General features: G+C 39.9%; 1 protein-coding gene and 1 pseudogene across 2 annotated transcripts; both read left to right on the top strand.

The window, feature by feature from the left end:
• Positions 1-1,269: 1,269 nt before the first annotated feature.
• Positions 1,270-15,491, top strand: LOC129731139 (glucose dehydrogenase [FAD, quinone]-like). Of its 2 annotated transcripts, XM_055690918.1 has the most exons (5): positions 1,270-1,430; positions 13,145-13,451; positions 13,517-14,835; positions 14,896-15,157; positions 15,441-15,491. In XM_055690918.1, the coding sequence occupies exons 1-4, from the start codon at positions 1,425-1,427 to the stop codon at positions 15,106-15,108; spliced, it is 1,845 nt and encodes a 614-aa protein (XP_055546893.1). In that variant the 5' UTR covers positions 1,270-1,424; the 3' UTR covers positions 15,109-15,157; positions 15,441-15,491. The 2 variants fall into 2 exon arrangements, with proteins under 2 accessions (XP_055546893.1, XP_055546894.1); XM_055690919.1 differs by lacking the exons at positions 1,270-1,430; positions 15,441-15,491 and adding an exon at positions 1,643-1,859 and having other exon boundaries at positions 14,896-15,126.
• Positions 15,492-15,894: 403 nt separating this feature from the next.
• Positions 15,895-17,935, top strand: LOC129731140 (glucose dehydrogenase [FAD, quinone]-like; annotated as a pseudogene).
• Positions 17,936-20,606: the final 2,671 nt, after the last annotated feature.

Below are 20,606 nucleotides of genomic sequence, written 5' to 3'. Positions count from 1 at the left end.
GCCCTGTGTCGCGTATGTACACAACACCTTCAGAACCCTCGTGGTGAACACCTTTCTTCAAGCGAATGTTGTGCTAGTAAAACCAAAGATAAAGTTCAAATCTGACGAGTTCAATGTTAAAAGCACATCTGTGTCGAACATTGATGCTGCACCGAATCAAAACCAAAAACGGTTCACTAAACTGACGCCGTGCGACCTCACCCCCTCCGGAGCTTGTATTTTTAATGAGATGGTACAAGGTAACTTAATCTGCGCCGTGTTTCGCTGACAATATTCGAGCACAACAACGATATCCGACGACCCCAAGGTAGTAAAGCACAAAAAAGAACCAAAGAAAATGATTCAGAAATTCCTCAAAATAGACTTTTTAATTTTTTTTTGTAAAGTTTATTCAAAGGTGTAACAAAGTATGTTAGTAAAACTAAAAAGTAGCTAAGGATGAAAGTCAAAACACGTCAGCTCAGCTCATCTAATTCCCGTCTGTTGAATGGAATAAATACATATTATAACATATTGATGAGTAGCGAATTCCAACGTCAAGGTCATCTATCGGAGATGTGTGTTATAATTTTCAAATAAATTAAAACAATCCTGTTTCATATGGAATTTTATTCAATAACCAAGTTATTCTATCAACATTAAAAATATTTTTTTAAAAATGATGATGTGTTCTCTTGTTTTTAGCTTCTGGGGATGTAGCATTCCGTGTGATATTTTTCCGTCGCTGTCTTGAATATCAAATGATCATCACTTTCAAGAATAGTCATACCAAAAACACTGAAGCTTTTTTTTCACACAAACTCCACCCATAACAAATTGCTCCTGTATCGATAGCCTTGGGAAGATTTATAATGTCTGATTACTGACTCGTGAGGCATGGTAAATTAGAAGGCAGATAACTCATTAAATCCATGTAAAACTGTTCATCATTAGGATCAATAAACAATCGATAAAACAGACTGAAAAATTCGGAAGTTTTTCGGTGAAACCACTCTCGCTCGACAGTCAACGAGCAACATCCAACCTTCCGATATAGCAGAATCTGCCACCGTTCAACCTCCAGCACGCAGCATAGTATTAGCAACCGATCCTCGTAAAATACCCACTAGTGGATGCCGGCTAGTATTCACCGTCACACCATTCGTACTACCGGTTGGTTTGCTATCCAATCATAGATAAACTCCTAGAGACCCGTAGAGCGTCGATTAACGACTTTTAAAATGCAGGCCTGGTTGCGGAATGAGCTAAAACTTTAGTAGTAGATGCAACTTCGTCGCGATCGGAACAGCGCTGAAACCAGCTGGCCGCGAAACTTTAACTAGTGTCCACTTAGTGAAAAGGCAGGGCAAGAGTGAAGGAAGGAATCTACTTCAAGAATACGAGATATGATTGGTTATTGTGAACGAAAAACGGAGTGAATTCTAATGAAAGTACGTACATCTAAAGATTAGAAGAATATATTTGAATATATTTATTTAAACAGTGGATTCCAGAAAATCAAGTGCATGTGTCGACATTTGGTCAAGGTTTTTAGTCTCCGATTTTTTTGTAAGAGTCCCGATACTGCAAGAAAAATTCAAATTTATTCTGATGCGAGTTCTTACTGGCACATTGGAATCCATAATTTCAACAGATTTGACGGACAGACCATTCTAAAAATTAGTCAACCTTTCAAAAAAATCAAAAAAAAATATTTTTAGCTATAGCCAGAAAAAGTGAAAGGCTGACTACTGATGAAAGTCAAGGCTGCATATTCATAATTCACATTGATTGAATTTTTGGGTTGTTACGAAATAAAACTCGCCCACAATTGGCAAAAGCGTTTGCCTCAAGCTGAGAATAGTATACAAACTGATGAGGTAAGTGCGGATTTTGAATAATGCTATTCAAATTCTAACCAAAAGGAGAAAATATATTATTCATAGTTAACAAGTTAGATATTATTTGAGAAAATACGTGCCTCAACTCCTTTAACGTGTGCTGAAAATGAGGTAGCCCATACCGCGTGTTTCCGCTATAGAATATCGAATTTCATGATTTCATGTTTTCAACTCGACAATACAAATTTATTTTCATCTTAGTTCATGGTTATAAGCATTTGATAGGACTGTACTGTGAACGAATTTTAATAAATTAATTGGCATAACATCGCAGGTGCTGATCGAAAGCAGTTTTGAAGGTTCATTATTTCATCGCCGCGTATCGAATTCTGACTGAAGCAAAAGTTGCTCTATTGTGTTAGTTTGTCGTTTCAATCTTGATTTTGACACCAGTGTTTTGGTTCATCCGGTTTCGCTTGAACTCAGGGGGGATCTATCTGTCAAACATCGTGTAACCAACATATTCGGCAACATGGTGTTTGTTTTGGTTTTTGTTCTTTTTGGTTATGAAATTGATCGATGTGAAATATTATAGAATTGGAACGTTTTTTTTTTATCAAAACTCGAGAAACCGCGGAAAACTTTTATGAATGTGTTGTGTAGTGATTTTTTCCTCATTATCGTTCATAGTTACAAACGTCACGGACCAACAAACGTCATGATCTGCGATAACGCACACATATATGAAATTTGACAGCAGTGAATCCCCTCTGCTTGAACTACTGTTAAATGAGAGCAAATGAACAAGTGAAAATGGGCCTTATTTTTGTGCATTCTTTCAACTTTTTCTATTTTTTACAAAAATAGATCCATGATAACAAACCGGAGATGTAAAATTATTCAATCGGAACTGTGTTGCGTTGAAAAGTATGATTTATGATAAGTTGTAAAAAAGATTTAGCATATTAATGAAACTATTGATTCTACTGTTTTTAATCTGTGTTGTCGATTCCTTCAAAACTAATTTACCGATTTAATCCTGTATCAGGGACAACATAGACAGTGAAACGAATCATCACGAGCGAAAATATTCCAAAAGTTGTTTTTTTTAGCTTTCCAATGATCACACAAAGTAACATTATAGCACACCAGTTCTAGTGATTCTCAGTATAAAAGTATTTCATAACAAAAGTATGTTACAGTAAGCAGTTAGCGAATATTACGCTAATCTTGTTTAGCGATTATCTAGGAGTAGGAACACTACTTTTTCCGGTTAGCGAATTAGCGATTAACGGCGCTAAATTTTTGGTTGGCAGTGCTCACTCTTGGGTAGAACTGACTTTTAGGATAAAATATAGGGTATCGGACGTCTTCGAAAGTGGTTTTTTCAGCAGGTTTATGCATAAAACTGCTGTAGAAAACCTGCCGAAGCGTTCAATACCCTACTGCTCCGCAAGGAATACGGGACTTTTTTTAAAGAATATCGAAAAGAAAACAATAATGCTTTGCTAAAAAATTACACGTTTATGACTATGTTTGAATTAGATTTGCAATCATGTTTCATCTGCGACTTTAGAAAGAATATATCCTACAGGTGGAAATATTGTTGCCTCGTAGTGATGTTATTTGGATTGTATAAACCTCGAAAAACTAAAAATCAATAAAGAGCAAAAATTTTCGAATGAATTAGAAATAACGAAAGAAGCCCGGAAGAATAGAACACTATTTTTTTATTCAATTTCGTATCTTGAGTATTTATTAAATTACAAGAAATAAATACATGAGAATTACAAAAACCTAAATTAATCCACCTAGCGGTCAGACCCAGCCTTTCTCATTCAAACTTTTATGTGAAAACAATAAATTTACATGAACGCTTCAATTCACAATATTCACTCTTTAGGTTCTAAAATATTGATGTTGTAATCTATACATATAAAAATGCAGTCCGGTCTGTCTGTCTGTCTGTCTGTCTGAACCATATAGGCTCGAAAACTACCGAGCCAATCGAAGTGAAAATTTGTATGTAGGGGTTTTTGGTGCTGAGAGAGGTTCCTATGATAGTTTGAGACCCCTCCCTCTTCTGGAAGGGAGGGTCCTATACTAATGAAACATAAATTTCTGCACAACTCAAGAACAAACCAAGCAAATGAAACCGAATTGGGTATGTGGATGTTTTAAGGGGTAACAAATATGTCCATAATATTTGGACGCCCACCTTTTTCTGGAAGGGAGGGTTCCATACAAATGAAACACAAATTTCTGCACATCTCGAAAACTAATCAACTAAATGGAACAAAATTCGGCAGGTAAATACTTTTAGTGGTAAAAAATATGTCCATAATGTTTTGACACCCCTCCTTCTCTTGGAAGGGAGGGGTGCCATACAAATGAAACACAAATTTCTGCACATCTCGAAAACTAATCAACTAAATGGAACAAAATTCGGCAGGTAAATACTTTTAGTGGTAAAAAATATGTCCATAATGGTTCGACACCCCTCCCTTTTCTTCAAGAGAGGGGTCCCATACAAATGAAACACAAATTTTGCACAGCTTAAGAACCAATCAAGAAAATACAACCAAATTTGGTATGTGAATGTTTTTATAGGTAACAAATATGTGCATAATGGTTCCATACAAATGAAGCACAAATTTCTGCACATCTCGCAATCCAATCAACTAAATGGAACCATATTTGGCAGGTGAATGTTTTTAGTGGTAACAAATATGTCCCATATTCGACCTCAGGCAATATTTTGGATTGCAAGATAAACTTCCGGTTTATGGAAAAACGCCAAAAATGGCCGATTTCCACCTAATATAATAATATTATATATTTAAAATCGACCACAGATACCATTTTGAATTCTAAGATGGCGACTTTCGGTTTCTGAAAAACAGCTGAAAGTGACCAAATACTACCCAATATGGGTATTCCCGGGTTTGTTATGATGCACTGAAGCCACATATCTACTTTAGACAACATTTTGGATTGTAGGATGACGACCTCCGGTATCTGGAACTCAGCCGAAAATGACCAAATACCACCCAATATGAGTGTTTCTTTAACCAGAATGACGCTCAGAGGCCAGAAATTGTCTCTAAATGCCATTTTGAAATCCAAAATGGCGACTTCCGGTTTCTGAAAAACAGAGAAAAGTGACCAAATACCACCCAATATGGGTATTTCCGGAATCGTAATGATGCACTGAAGCGTGATTTTCACAGTTCGATTACAGTAAAATTCAATAGGGTGTTATGAGGCAGCTAGACCTTTCATTTGACACTAATTTTGTGGAAATCGGGTCAGCCATCTCTGAGAAAAGTGAGTGAGTTCAAGTAGTCTTCGGAATATGTTCCTTTTCATAGCTGGATTTCACATTTTTAAATATAACAGGCAAAGTAATGGTCTGATTGCAAAACAAATCAATAGGGTCTTATGGGGCAACTAGACCTTCCATTTGACACTGATTTTATGAAAATCGGCCACGCCACATCTGAGAAACATGAGTGAGATTAAACAGTCTTCAGAACACGTTTCTTTTCATAGCTTTTGAACCACAAGTTCAATCTTCATGAAATTCAGTTGTGTAGTTTCTGAGATAATGAAGTTTTATGATTTTCACATTTTGATACATAACCTCGAAACTAAAAATCCGATTGCAATAAAATTCAATAGGGTCTTATGGGGCAACTAGACTTTTCATTGGCAATTAGTTTCATGTGTCCAGCCATCTCTGAGAAAATTGAGTGAGATTGGGAGACTGTTACATACATACACACACACATACAGAAAATGCTCAGCTCGTCGAACTAAGTCGATTGATATACGAGATTCAACCCTTTGGAGCACTTTTATACCTTTGGTTTTTTCAGTGATTGCTATACCTTTCTAGGAGAAAGGCAAAAACGTTATTAATGTGTTCTGAAATGTAGAATTTTGTTTTCAAAATCGCTTGCGATCGGAATTAAAAACAAAATTATTTTGTTTCAGCATCTGCAAATTTACCTTAATTACATTCTAGTTTATTTTACTAAACCGAAATTAATTTCGTATTATAGCTATTTAATTATTATTGTAAATATTGATGCCCTAGCCATTACCAAAACACATCAACCTCCGTGAGAGTGCGCATAGTAATTGCTCGCCGGGTTCGTCGCTTCAACGTTATGTTTGCGAGAAAGCTCGTTTAACTCTCTGAAAAAAAGTGTTAGTGGTTGGAGGCACCAAACTCACATAGATGGCTAAAATCATAAAATCTTTCATTTTTTCCTAGTTTGAGCATTAGAGCCACACCTGTGTTGACCAGTGTAGTATTGATCAATGCTGCAATCACGCTCATAAGATCTTTCACACTTATTGATGATAGAGTTCTATGGAGGATTTCACTCGTGAGAACCGGTAATCAATAAAAACCACAAGTACTTCAAAAGCCCATGATAAAACTTCACGGACCCGGTATGACATTTATAAAATTACCGTAAACCATGAATTAAAACAATTCACATTTGAATTGTAACTTTGTGTAGTCTACGTTTGAACCTAAAAGTTATAATCGTCAAATCGAACATTTTAAAGATTAGATGCAGGTGTTCTATAGATCCGGTTTTTTTTTTTTTTTTTTGATAAATAATCAAACTTGTATGAGATAGACTAGATCAAACCGGTAAGTGGATTAATGGTGATACCAGTCAAGGTGCATCGGTGCAACGAAACGACTCAACACATCGTGTTGTTGTTTCCACTAAAGCGAGAATGGATAATGTAAATATTGTTATTTCTATTCGCTTTGAATATTTGCTATTTGCTGGTGTTGCTTTTGCCAGACCAAAAGAACAAAAAAGAACCATAACTACCAAAACTAACGGTCCGAAGCGTGGGCAAGTTAACTTAAAAACGTCTTCCACGACAACCAGGCGATTTTATATATGAAGGTATTTAGTATGAAGCGTACTTTTGCGAATTTACGTGTCATTTGAGACTTTTCTAGATTTCAACGATGTTGCAAGGATGAGACGGGGGTAGGGGGAAAGGTGAACGATGTCAACCTTTGATGAGTTTACCATCGCTGAATCGTTCATTATTAAATTCGGTACGATTATGAATTTTATCAATGTCAATAGCGTGGTAAAGAGAGGGAAGCAAATTTGTTTTTGTAAACTCCTAATAAACAGCTGATTTTTGGCAGAGCTGTATGCCACCCAAGTCAGCGCGAGGCGAGACCACTGACAGTACCCGACTGTCCCAGACCAGCAGCGGGTATCGCTTAGGGATTGTAGGGGTCGGGCACTGAGCAAAGTCACATGTTTCCACAGCACCTCCGACGGAGAGAGCAATGTCGCTCCCATTATCCAAAGTACACTAATTCGCCCATTAGGGCTTTTTGTCTTCTTTTATTCAGACTAAGTAACCTACTTCCTTCCTTATCGACTCTATCATGTTCTCCTGCAAGTTATAACTCTAAAGCATAGTTTACAGTTCCAAGCGAAGTGAAAAATTTGACAAGTGAAAAAGCGTAAATTTTCGCTTGCGAAATCTGTTGTGAAAACCCGTTTGTGGAACACGCAGGTATTTCACCAGCCTGCAGTTTACAGTTCATGTGAAGCGAAATTCACTAGTTTACACTCCGAGCAAAGTGAAAATTGGCTGCAACTGACAAAATAGAAATACACGCAAGTTTTCGCTTGCTACTGCTTTTTTCACTAGCGTTTGCATGCGTGAAAAAAAAACCCAAGTGAAAAAGATGAGATCCACAACCTTCGATTTCGCTGGATCGAATTTGTTTACAGTTCCAAGCGAAGTGAAATTTTTGCAGGCTGCATTTTTCACGAGCGTGAAAAAATAAACATTTTGTATGAGATTTTCACTTCGCTTGGAACTCTAAATAGGGCTTACCAGCGTATAACGTGTTATAGTGCCTTTGATATAATCGAACCTCTAGAACAGTGTTTATTAAGTCTGGAGAGAAGATTTTGTGTGGAAGAGCCTGAGAATAAACCAATACTTGAAGTTCTTTTTGCCAACGAATGGCTTGGTTCTACTAAGATTCGAACCTATGACCATTCGGTTGTTAAAGCATACTCTGTAACCTTGCAGCTACGCAGCTCTTCATTTGGAATTCGTTATAGTACCAGATCTCTGGGCTGGCACCCACATCGTGTTCCCCTAGTAAAGTCGCGTAACAGCGGCTTGAAACGGCATGGTGGTGCCCGGTGCAGGGGTCTCCGTCCCGTAAAACCTGGCAGGCCATGTAGTACTTTTTGCGTTCATTGCCTGATCGAATCAGGCACGAGAGGATAAGGTTTAAGGATCAGATCAGATCAGATGGATTGAATCAGTTTTAGGAACAGATTTCCTTTCCTGACTAACGCCGGTCTGGAGCGTCATAGTTACTCATAAGACGCTATGAGCGACCTACCCTAGCCATTGCTTCGGCAAAGACCACCATCATCATGGACCATCATGGACAAGGATAGCGGCCGGAAGAGGACCCAATTAACAAGAATGTATCCAAATAAAAAAACAAGCAACGGGTGCAAAGGGACTACCGAATCCCTTTGCGCGAGGTGGCATTCAGTGATCTTCGCAGAAACCCGGTGGCGGGTAGGCTAACACTCCAGACTGAATATAACGGTTGACGATACCATTCTAGTCAAGGCCATCGAAAAAAGTTGGGAAAAATGGGCGCTAACTACAAGGCGGTATTCTAGCAAGCCCTAGACCACCTCTTTGCCAGGTTCAGACACTCACCTCGGAGATGACTCTCCAGCTTAAAAACCTGGACGAAATCACCGAGGAGTGCGATGTCGCGCAAGCCTTCAAAGAGAAGTGCGGGTGGAGGTGGCCAATGAGTCAATCCGTCCCCGGAAGAGTCCAGCGGGGACCCAGGTGGCCACCTTCCGACTAGCGTCGGCAGACGTGGACCTAGCTATGGAGGAAGGCAAGCTCAAGGCCGGTTGGTCAGTATGCCCTCTGGGTATACTTCAGCAACCTGACGTTTACTTCAGCTGCTTCAGAAGGGAGGACATACATCCTGGACCTGCAAGGGGCCCGATAGAAGCCAGTTATGCAGGCTTTGCGGTGGCGCTGGCCATAAAGCGAAGGATTGCGGGGAGTCCCATGTGCATGGTATGTTCAGGAAAACGGGACACCAAACACTTTAAGTGAAGCTCCAGCTACCCATGCGATGCGGATAAGTCCAGCATGACGGCCATAAGGACGACGCGCAGGTTCAGGAAGATGCTTCAACTTAAAAAAAAGGGTACGCGGTTGCCAAGGTGATCGAAGTGTTCTACTGCAGTTGCTTTGCTCCGCCACATTGGTCTACCGAAAGATTCATCCAGATAGTCGAGCTAACGGGCCTCACGTCATTGGTGGTGGCTCACGGCTTCAACGCTTGGGCTGTTGAGTGGGAAAGTCGCTTTACGAATCAGAGGGGTCAGATCCTGTTGGAGGCTTTGACAAAGCTCAACTTGAATCTGGCCAACGTTGAGATCAAATGTACGTACAGCAGGAATGGTGCGGAGTCGATCACCGACGTGACGTTCTCCAGCCCAGGACTGATCACGAGGGTTCTCAAAAGCGAGATATATTTCTGTGACATTGATTTCTTTGTATCTCAGTGGCGAAGCAAAGGGTGAATTTCATTGATCTTCATTATTTTTATACCATTGAATAGTTCATTTTGGAAATTTATATCGAGTAAGTTTCTAAGATATTGGTGTGGGCAACGATTTTTACTATTTGTAACACAGAAATCTTCAATTACTATCCTCATGTAAATTTGATTACAAGGGTTTTTGAACATGTTATTGGTACTTATTACGGGAGTCACTTCACGGTGAAATAAATATCACTCTTATGCTCATTCCACTTTTTGCCTTTCTCCTGGAACGGTATAGCAATCACTACAAAACCTAAAGGTATGAATGTGCTCAAAAGGGCCGAATGTCGTATACCACACGACTCAGTTCGACGAGCTGAGCATTTTCTGTATGTATGAACTCGACTCAGTTCGACGAGCTGAGCATTTTCTGTATTTATGTATGTATGTGTGTGTGTATGGGCATTTTTTTCTTACTCACTTTTCTCAAAGATGGCTGAACCGATTTTCATGAAATTAATTGCAAATAAAAGGTCTTGTTGCGTTATAGGTTGCTACTGAATTTCTTTGTAATCGGATTTTTAGTTTAGAGGTTATGTATAAAAATGTCAAAATCATGGAATAACAATATCACAAAAACTAAACAACCGATTTTAACAAAACAGATGTCAAATGATCAAAGATGGCTATCTCCAGAACCTTCAACTTATAAATTTCATATGAAATAAACATATGGTTCAAAAGTTATGCAAAGAAATGTTTTCCAGAGGCTGTTTAAACTCATTCATTTTACTCAGAGATGGCTGGACCAATTTTCACGAAATTAGTCTCGAACGAAAGGTCTAGTTGTCCCATAGGTTGCTATTGAATTTCATTGTAATCGTTTGGTAACTTTGTCCGTTATTTATGACAATGTGAAATCACGTAACAGAAGCAAAGCTTATACCAAAGCCTGTTCAAACTCACTCACTTTTCTCAAAGATGGTTAGACTAATTTTCACGAAATCAGTAGCAAATGAAAGGTCTAGTGGCCTTATAATACCCTATTGAATTTCATTGTAATCGGATTTTTAGTTTAGGCACCGTGTTTTAAAATGTGAATATCACGAAACTTTATTAATCATTATCTCAGAAACTACACAACCAATTCAGACAAAACTGGTCAAAGCTCACTCAATTTTTCCAGAATGGTTGGACCGATCATACTTGAATTATATCTTTATATATGACACCAATATTCTAGAACCCAACGAGTGGATATACTTTCATTGGATTGTATTTGACTATTTCAGTATATTTTCCAGAAATCGGAAGCTGCAAAATCGGATTTCAAAGTAAAGTATAGAGTTCACCCCGGCTTCCGAGCACTATCCCGGTTCCTGGAAAATATTGGCTAATGTTTGTCCCTTTTAGCTTGTTTTCCAAAAATCGGAAGGTACTATCTAGAAATTTAAAATGGCGTCCCAGGTTGATTTCTGGGTATAACGCTTCCGCAATACTCATAATGGATGATATTTGGTCCCTTTAAGCTGTTTCCAGAAACTGAAAGTCGAAAAACCCGAATTTGGCAGAATTTGGCCACTTTAGGGTGTATTCTATGTAAATCTATTTTAACAAATAACAAGTTCGAATGAGAAAGGCTATATTTCACCGCTAGGTGGATTAATTTGCGCTTTTAGATTCCACCTGAAGTGAGGTGACAAAATTAGCTCCGTGAAGTGAGATTGACAGTGAAGTGAAAATGAGAATAGGACAAGTGAAATGAGGGAGTTTCTCAGCTCAAAAATTCTAAGTACCAGAAAGTCTATTGAGCTGGAATAGAGTATAAGGACATTTTTCGAGAAGATGAAACTGTTGTGCCCTACCGCTAAACGAAAGTCGAAGGTCATTTTTTCCCTTACGTTCCATTGGCTGCAGCTCTTAAATTCATAAGTCCCAGAGAGTCGATTATTTTCAAACAAAAAAATGATTCGTCTTGTTACTGGAAAATAAATCCGATATTTATTATCATTAGATCACAAATCAATCGATTTTAAAACGTTTCCCATCTTCGTGAGATCATTTCACCATTCAAAATGTTCGTGAAATAATTCTACGCTAAACTTACCTTTTTCGTTTTCACTTTAGTGATATGACACTCATAATATCCCAGATTACACGGCAGATGTCACTTTGTGACGTTATTCTCACTTGCGTGAATCCCGTAACAGGACTTTATTCACTTCACTCTGATTTCACTGTGAAATGACTCCCGTAATAAGCACCATTACCATATTTGTTTTCAGATTTCTTCGTTACGTGTCCATAATCATGCGACAAAATTGTTATGTATTGACGTGAAAAATGTCTGGACATGTTTAGAACGCAGATTTCGACCAATCAAAGGCCAAACACTATCCAATTAGAGTATTTTTGGAACCGGGATGATAATAATAGACCGGAACTTGACTTCGGATACCATTTTGAATTCCAGGATGGCTTCGTCCGGTTTTTGGAAAACAGCATGGCCGATTACCGTCCCATATATTTCTGAAACCCGAATGGTGCCCAGAGACGAGAATCAAGTCCAGACGCCATTTTGAGATCCAAGAGGGCGCCCTATGATTTCCAAAAATGACTAAATATCACCCATCATGGTTATTTTGGGAACCAAAATGATACCAAGAGACCGAAAATCAACTTCAGACACCCTTTTGGAATCCAAGGTGGTAACTTTCAGTTTTCGGAAATACTCAAATACCACCCAATGTAGACATTTCCGTAATCTATATGAAACTCTTTTGAAATCTGAAGTGACAATTTCCGATTGCTGGAATATAGCCAAAAATGTTCATTCTGGAATCGAGTTGATGCCCAGAGACCGGAAAACTTATCCAGACGCCGTTTTGAAATCGAAAACGACGACTTTCGGCTTCCAAAAATGATCAATAACAACCCATTAGGATTATTTTGGGAAGCAAAATGATACCCAGAAATTGACTCCAGATGCAATTTCAGAATCCAAGGTAGCGACTTCCGGTTTCTGAAAAACAGTCAAAAATGATCAAATACTATCCAAGACGGATATTTCTGGAAACGCGATAATGTCTGAAGGACTGTAATCAACCGCAGATGCAATGTTGAAATTGAGGGTAGCAACTTCCGGTTGCTAGAAAACAGCCAAAGTTGGTCATGAACTACATAACATGAGTATTTTCGGAACCGGGATGAGCAGCAGAGCCAGCAGTCGATTCCAAATGCATTTTTTTCTGGGCCACCATATTATTTCCTTAGAGTGATATTATTTTTAGATAAATTTTAGATAAAACTTTAAGCTAAATTGGACTAATACTATAAATTTTACCAGCTTTAAAATATAGGTCCCAACATTTTTTAGTTAATCTTAAAAATTACTCAACACTAACAGTCCAAGAAAAAATTTTCCGCTCGACGACTTGGACCTCTACATAATAGAATTCATCAGAATAGAATTGGAGAAGTCATCAAAAAATTTCTATTCTTTCTTTCTATTTTATTTATTTTTATGTTTTCCAAAAGCATTTTTTATTTTTTTTATCAAAACATTAATCCTTAAAAATGGATACCAGGTACTTTTAGCAGTGGTGAACTATCAAAAATGGCACACACAAAACTGACTTATAACCCTTTTTGTGTAGAAATGAAATCGTCAATATAAATTTCTTTTTGATTATGTAGAAAACCTATTTTTTCATTCCAGATGTTTCTGCCAATCCTCCTTCTAATACTCAGCATCGGCGTCGTCACACCGGAGAGTCCCTTACAGAACATGTTCGATAATCTAAGTTTCTTATTTCTGTACGGTAATCGCTCTTCCCGGGTGTCAGACACGGTTTCATTTCGAAACAATTATGACTTTATCGTAATTGGTGCCGGCTCCGGTGGATCCGTGATGGCCAATCGGCTTAGCGAAAACGGAAACTGGACCGTACTGCTGCTCGAAGCTGGCAACGAGGAAAATTTGGTTGTTAACGTCCCCCTAACGGCGGGACTTACCACAGCTACGAGTCAGTACTTTCATCGCTCAAACAGTAACTGTTTTTATAACAAATCTTTTCTTTTGATGTTACAGGATTCAGTTGGGGCTATCGATCGGATCCGATGGAGAATGCGTGCTTGGGATTGGAGAACGGGGTGTGCTACTGGCCAAAGGGTCGCGGACTTGGAGGAACGAGCCTTATAAATTTTCTTTTATACGGCAGAGGACATAAGCGAGATTACGACGAGTGGGAACAAGCAGGAAATTATGGATGGGGATACAAAGACGTTGTAAAATATTTCCAGAAAGCTGAAAAGATCAAAGGACAGAAATCAAATTCGGAGGGCTATGTAAACATCGAGCAAAGCTCATACGAAACCCCCATGCTACGGTGTTTCATTGAAGCAGGTGAAGCTTTAGGTTACCAGGAAATTAACCCAAACGAAAAAATCCAGCTTGGATTCTACAAAGCACTGGCGACTATGGTCAACGGCGAACGATGCAGTGCTTCCAGGGCTTACTTACGTCCTGTTGCCCATCGTTCTAATCTACACATTTCGATGAAATCTTGGGTGACGAAAATTCTTATCGATCCAGATTCTAAAGCAGCCTATGGTGTTGAGTTTATTAAAGGTAAACAACGCTATCAGATTAAAGCAACGAAAGAGGTAATACTCTCAGCAGGAGCAATAGCATCTCCGCAACTATTAATGCTTTCTGGAATTGGTCCGAGAGAGCATTTGAAATCGCTGTCAATTCCTACGCTGATGGATTTAAAGGTTGGTTATAATCTACAGGATCACACCACCCTATCGGGGTTGGTTTTCACGGTCAATAAACCTGTCACAATAAGAGAGCAAGACATGCGACGGCCAGAAAACTTTCTAAACTATATGATTAACCGCAAGGGACCGTTCACCGTTCCTGGTGGAGCTGAGGGTATAGCGTTTGTCAAAACCAACAATTCTGACCTGCCACTGGACTATCCTGATATGGAACTTGTGCTTGGAACAGGCGCCGTTAATAACGATGAGTCAGGCTCCTTGCGGCATACCTTCGGGATGACCAAGGAGTTCTACAGTAAAACCTACGGATCGGTTAGAGGTGTGCATGCTTTTGGAATAGCACCGGTACTAATGCGACCCCGGAGCCGTGGAAGACTATATCTGAAGACCAAAAATCCCTTCAATTGGCCCCACATGGAAGGTAACTTTTTCGATCACCCAAAAGATATGTCCACAATGATCGAAGGAATCAAGTTGGCAGTTCAAATAGGGGAATCGAAAAGTTTCGCACCTTTCGGGGCGAAACTGTTGTCTACTCCATTCTTCGGCTGCGAAAACGAACGGTTTCGCAGTGACGAGTACTGGAGGTGCTGTGTTCGGAAAATAGGCGCCAGTATTCAGCATCAGGTAAGCGATGATGGAACGCGTTATAAGATGTCGTGAAATATGATACTTTTTTGTTTGTAGTCGGGTACCTGCAAGATGGGTCCAGTCAGCGATAGCGATTCTGTAGTCAATCCAGAGCTTCAGGTACACGGAATAGGGAATCTCCGGGTGGTGGATGCGTCGATAATGCCATTTCTACCTGCGGCACACACCAATGGTGTGGTGTACATGATTGGTGAGAAAGCCGCCGATATGGTGAAAAAATATTGGGCGAACAGTATCGAAAACTCTTGAAAATATTGCTACAGTAATAACGTACAAATTATGACAATAACTTCGTTAGGTTAGTACCCTTATCTAGTCAGTAAAAGTATATGTTTTTCACTTTCATAGTAGTTGAAATGTTAACTTAATCAAATGACTACCAATCCAACCAGAATATTATTTAAAATGGCAAATTTAGTGACACTAAACGTAAATAATTCATGCCAGATGCTGCGTAACATCCCTGCTGAATTTAGCAGCTACGTAAATACTATCAAATATATACTAACTGAAGCGCATTTTTTAAATGAACTGCTATCGCCCTGTACATGACATTATTGAGGTTACGTTTTCCTCCCAAGCTTCCGGAAACGAAACTTCTACTGGCTATCTACAGAGCGTCACAGCCGTAACCAAACATTCCGAAGACAACTATGACGGTGGCCGGTTTACTCCCGATGTTGCTTGCTATTAGCAACGAAGCTTCTCTCAGAGTGATTGATAGTGCGTTCAACAACTTCAGTACAGAATATCTCTATGGAAAAGCGACCGCCCAGGTTCCGGATACTGTGTCATTTAACGGCGAATACGATACGAGCAGGACCCGCAGGTTGTGTAATAGCCAATCGCCTGACAGAAAATCCTCGTTGGAATGTATTACTGGAAAAGAAGAGAATGAGAAGCTGGAAAAGAAGAAAACATCATTTTAAGTGTACCTTTAACTCAATCCCTAACTCTTCAACAGCCAGGTCGGTGCAGAAAAATTAAACAACTCCTTTAATACTGGAAACACAAATTTTCAGGATACTTATGGAACTATTACCCTGAACCGATGAACCAATCATGCGCAGGGTTGCCAAATGGTGTTTGCTGGTGGCCCAGAGGAACTGGCCTTGGTGGGTGCACGCTAATAAATGGAATGATCTACACTAGAGGACATCAAAGGGATTTCGACAGTTGGTCCCAAGCAGGAAACTACGGTTGGAGCTATGACAATGTATTGCCATTTTTTCACAAAGCCGAAAACAGTTATGTCCAGCTGTCACAAAATTCGTATGAAACAAAAACTTTACCTGCTTTCGAAGAAGCTTTGAACGATTTTGGCTATCAAGAAATTGACCCCAAAGATAGTAGACCTGTCGGATTCTATAAATTACGATCAACCACGATAAACGGACAGCGGTACAGTGCTTCACGTTACTATTTGCATCCAGTGAGAAATCGGCCCAATCTACACATCTCGGTAAAATCATTTGTCTCCAAAATATTAATCGATCCAAAGAGTAAGATTGCTTATGGCGTTCAATTCGAGAAAAAACAAGAGATGTTTCAGCGTTCTCGCAAGAAAAGAATTGATTTTGTCAGCGAGGTCTCTGTCAAGCCCTAAATTATTGATGTTATCTGGTGTAGGACCAAGAGAACATCTGGAATCCCTCTCCATTCCAGTTATCAAATCACTCGATGTTGGCTACAACTTGCATGACCACAACCTCTATCCCAATCTTACTTTTTATCCTGATCAACCAATTACGATGGATCTTAGCAAAAGTACTGCTCAACATTTTGCAGATTATATAGCCAACGGAACCGGTCCGTTTTCGGTTCCCGGAAGGTTTGAGGCGATATCGTTTCTCAAAACAATTGATTCAAGTTATCCATCCAATTACCCGGATGTCGAAATCCTGCTCGCATCTGCATCCATAAACCGTGAAGACTCAAGTCGCGCCTTCCAACTGCTGGGAATAACTGAAGCGCTGTACAATGCGAACTTCGCCAAAAGCCCATACAACGACAATTTTTCTTTCTATCTTATATTACTGCACGCCAAAAGCCGAGGTCGTTTGATGCTCAAGAGTACAAACCCTTTCGAACATCCACGGATAAACGCAAACTATTTGGACAACCCGGAAGACATGGAAGCATTCGTTAGAGGCATGAAATTAGCAGCTCGTTTAGGGGAATCGTACCATTTAGCCAAGTATGGCTCAAAACTAAGCCGAATGCCAGTAGCCGGCTGTGAAAGTAATCCCTTCGGTAGTGACAGCTATTGGGAGTGCTGCATTCGTCAGTTTGCGTCAACAACCCATCACCAGGCGGGAACGTGTAAAATGGGACCGGTAAGCGATCCGTCCGCCGTGGTCGATCCCGCGTTACGAGTGTACGGGATCCAGGGTCTTCGTGTCGTCGATGCGTCAATATTCCCTCAGCCGTTAACGGGACATCCGATGGGAGTTCTGTATATGATTGGCGAAAAAATTGGCAAGTCACGGCGGCTTCAATATTACTAGCGTACTCAAAATTTCGCAAATAAAATCATATGGTAAATCTACTTTAGTATTTAACTAAATTTTGTACATACTTAGTTTTCGTATCTGGTACGGAATTAGGTTCTGTTTTATTTTATACTTAAGGAGCTCTTGGCACACCTCGAGGCACTCGATTGGTCCGACATCTTCCTAACTTGATTGATGACAGACACTTTTCGGACATCATGGATGTCAGGTCCTTCAAAGGGTCCAACATGGACTCTGAGCTAGCTCCAGACGTCAACGTCTTTTTAGCATCCAACGACTATGGGCTCACGACATAGCTTCAAATAATGCCCAGAAACATGATGAAAGAAACGAACAACATTACAAATGAAGACACTCTAATTAAATTGCATCACAGAAAAAACGCTGTAAAAATTGCTTTGTCAACCGTCCCACTTTCACTTTTACACAATAAAATATAACCTGGTGAGTTTTTGACATATTAATTTCATTCATGTTCAATACCATAATCGTACACTCGTATCTTACGCTAAACTCCACTCAATAGCTTCTGCGCAACATCTGGCAGCAGTTGCCTCTGTACGGAAACCCACTTTTTTCATATCTCTCTCAGATTTTAACTATTCGGGAAGCTGCCGTAGCGCCTGCTTCATAATAGCTTAGTATTTTCCGATGGGCCCTAGCTTTGGTGCGTTAAAGGAAGGAGCGGTTCATGTTTACGGTTACGAAAGTAACACTGTTGACAAGATTCGGCCTGAAGATCGTAGGTTCCTCATGTTGCTTCAACAGAGGAAGCAGGCGCTTCTGTAGGCACTTCTTTAAGTAGTCACGAACTGCATCCTCCATTTACCAGATTGGTTACCAAATAATGCTTTTCTTGGCCAACTTTGATAGTTTCTGCTTCCTTACTTCTTCCGAAACATCAAATTTATGCTGGGCGGTGAGGAACAGTAGCCCCAGAAGCTGCCGGAAGTCAACCTTGACGTCTCGTCATCCATGATGAGACAACGAGGCTTCTTGACTTTCTCACCGCATTTTGCCGTTCGTCACGATTGACGCGCTCTCTGCACTTTGTACGTATACAGTCCCTCACGATTCTTGGCTCTCTGAACAGAAGACTTGGACAGATTCAACTTTTCGGACCCCTTTCTCACGAAAGCTTTGGGATTCCGCTAAAACGCTTTCACGACACGCTTGTGATGCTAAGAACTTTAAAAGAACATCCATTCTGACCGCCTTTCTCCTTCCAATTGATGCTCAGTGTTTCTTAGTAACGTTTAATCACACGACTCACTGTCGACTGCACGATTCAAGTTGTTTGCCGATGTCCCGATGAAGGAGTTGTGGGTTTACTAGGTGCTTGCGCAAAATCAATTCGCAGCGTTGCTTTTGTGTGACGACATTTTTTCCATTTTTCGGGAAACTGACAGCGATAAAAATACAGTGTAAACAATACACTACAAACTACTTCTACTTTCAAGAGAAAATACTTAATGGGTAATTCCCTACAGCGTTTTTTCCATGATGCAAATTGATGTGGGACACTGTTTAAACGCGAGATGGAAACAGGTCCAGGATGTGCCTAAAAAGCAGAAGAAAATTTTCATAGAGACGACGTGAGGAATTTCTTTAAAATCGTCAACAATACGCCAAACGATGCTATTTTAGCACCAGTTAAGAACAAAGATGGTCTATGCTAGTTGCCAGGCGGGAAGAATATTTCGAAGTGCTGCTTAAAGTAAAACAGAATACGAATTGAGGACGATGTGATAGACCACGTCCAGACCGAGAACGTGTTGTAACCTGCAGAACGGTCACCAGCGATGATTGTAGACTCTTTCCATGCCACGAACTGACACATCGGTCTCACGTAAACCTGCAGAACATTCAAAATGTGAATTGCCTCTCTTCCGAAAAGATGGAAGAGGCAGACTCAAGTAACAAAATTGGTTTTATCAAAGTTTTATAGCGCTATTTTGACTGTATTAAGCGCTATAAAACTTTGATAAAACCAATATTGTTACAAGGGAGAGGCTACTTTTATTGCCTGTCTGTCACCTAGACTGAAGAGGTAGCACTCCAGCGACGGAGAAGGGGCACCCGCTATTGCGCAATCTTTACGCTAGACGTGAGGAATGCGTTCAATTGTGCCAGTTTGGTCTACATAGGCCACGTGCTTCAGATTCTTCCGCTGTTTCAGATTTTGGAGTGCTAGTTAACAACACGAAAATGTTCGGAAATGTCATGTATGACAGTGCGTTGAAGCTAAAGATCTCTATAGGGGTTGTGATCGTTGGCTTTGCAGACGATATAACCCTAGGTCTACTAAATCTAGGTCTACGGCGAGTCGAACAAAATCAACGGCCCCCCATTCTATGCGCTTAGTCGAAGACTTCAGGTAACTGGAGTTGGCGTATCGTAAGGAAGAGGTCTTAGTTGCAACAATTGGTGATCAGCGTCGGAAACTACCACGTCGTGTATGCCCATAAATAACCTTAACGGCTTATTCAGCATTATCTCCAAAGATGTCTAACAGCTCAGCAACTTATTACCGTTTAGTTGCAGAATACTGCTCGTGGCTACACCATGGAGCTCTTTTGCTCTACCTCTTCTTTCTCGCAGTGGTAGTTCGCAGATGATGTTATTAGGAACGGGTTGCCAACAACGTCCCAGATAACCAGAAATCGTATAAAAATGGCAATACAAAATCGTATAAACAATATCGCACGCTTAGCCTTGGGGCTAATAGCGGTCTCGATCAACTAGATTAGTTGAGAGAATTCGTTATCGATATTGTTTTTGGCACATTTCGTATGTGTAGGATAAGTACAACGATACACCGTGCCCCAGTGCTGAGTCGAGAAAATTTCCAGCTCGAAAAGATCCTCGACTCGATCGGGAATCGAACCCGATATCACAACCATGTGGGAGAGCTAGCCGACCGACATCGCTAACCACAGAACCACGGGGACCACAAAAAATCGAATAAACATCCAGTTTCAATCGAAATTGCATAAAGTTCATGTTATAACCAGTTCAAGTTATATTTCATCATATATGGGTCGTACAGTCCGTGATATAAGACTGCATATTGTTTCTCGTATAAATGCACACAAAAAATCAGGTTTCATCGCAGTAGAGTTGTCTACAGTGCTAAACATAATCGCAGTGAAAACTTGTAGGATTTCTAATTTATGTGATCCACGTTGATATTTATATTCCTTGAAAACCCCTATAACAGTTGTAAGAGGATTG

This window comes from Wyeomyia smithii, chromosome 3 (assembly GCF_029784165.1).
Source record: "Wyeomyia smithii strain HCP4-BCI-WySm-NY-G18 chromosome 3, ASM2978416v1, whole genome shotgun sequence".
In the NCBI taxonomy this organism is placed as follows: domain Eukaryota; kingdom Metazoa; phylum Arthropoda; class Insecta; order Diptera; family Culicidae; genus Wyeomyia; species Wyeomyia smithii.
Note: the sequence above shows the minus strand (reverse complement) of the source record. Positions and strands in the feature narration are given on the sequence as shown.

Excerpts from the sequence above, each read along its gene's own strand:
- LOC129731139 (XM_055690918.1), top strand. Across the intron at positions 13,452-13,516 it reads GGGACTTACCACAGCTACGA|GATTCAGTTGGGGCTATCGA; the intron begins GTCAGTACTTTC and ends TTGATGTTACAG. Across the intron at positions 14,836-14,895 it reads GCGCCAGTATTCAGCATCAG|TCGGGTACCTGCAAGATGGG; the intron begins GTAAGCGATGAT and ends TTTTGTTTGTAG.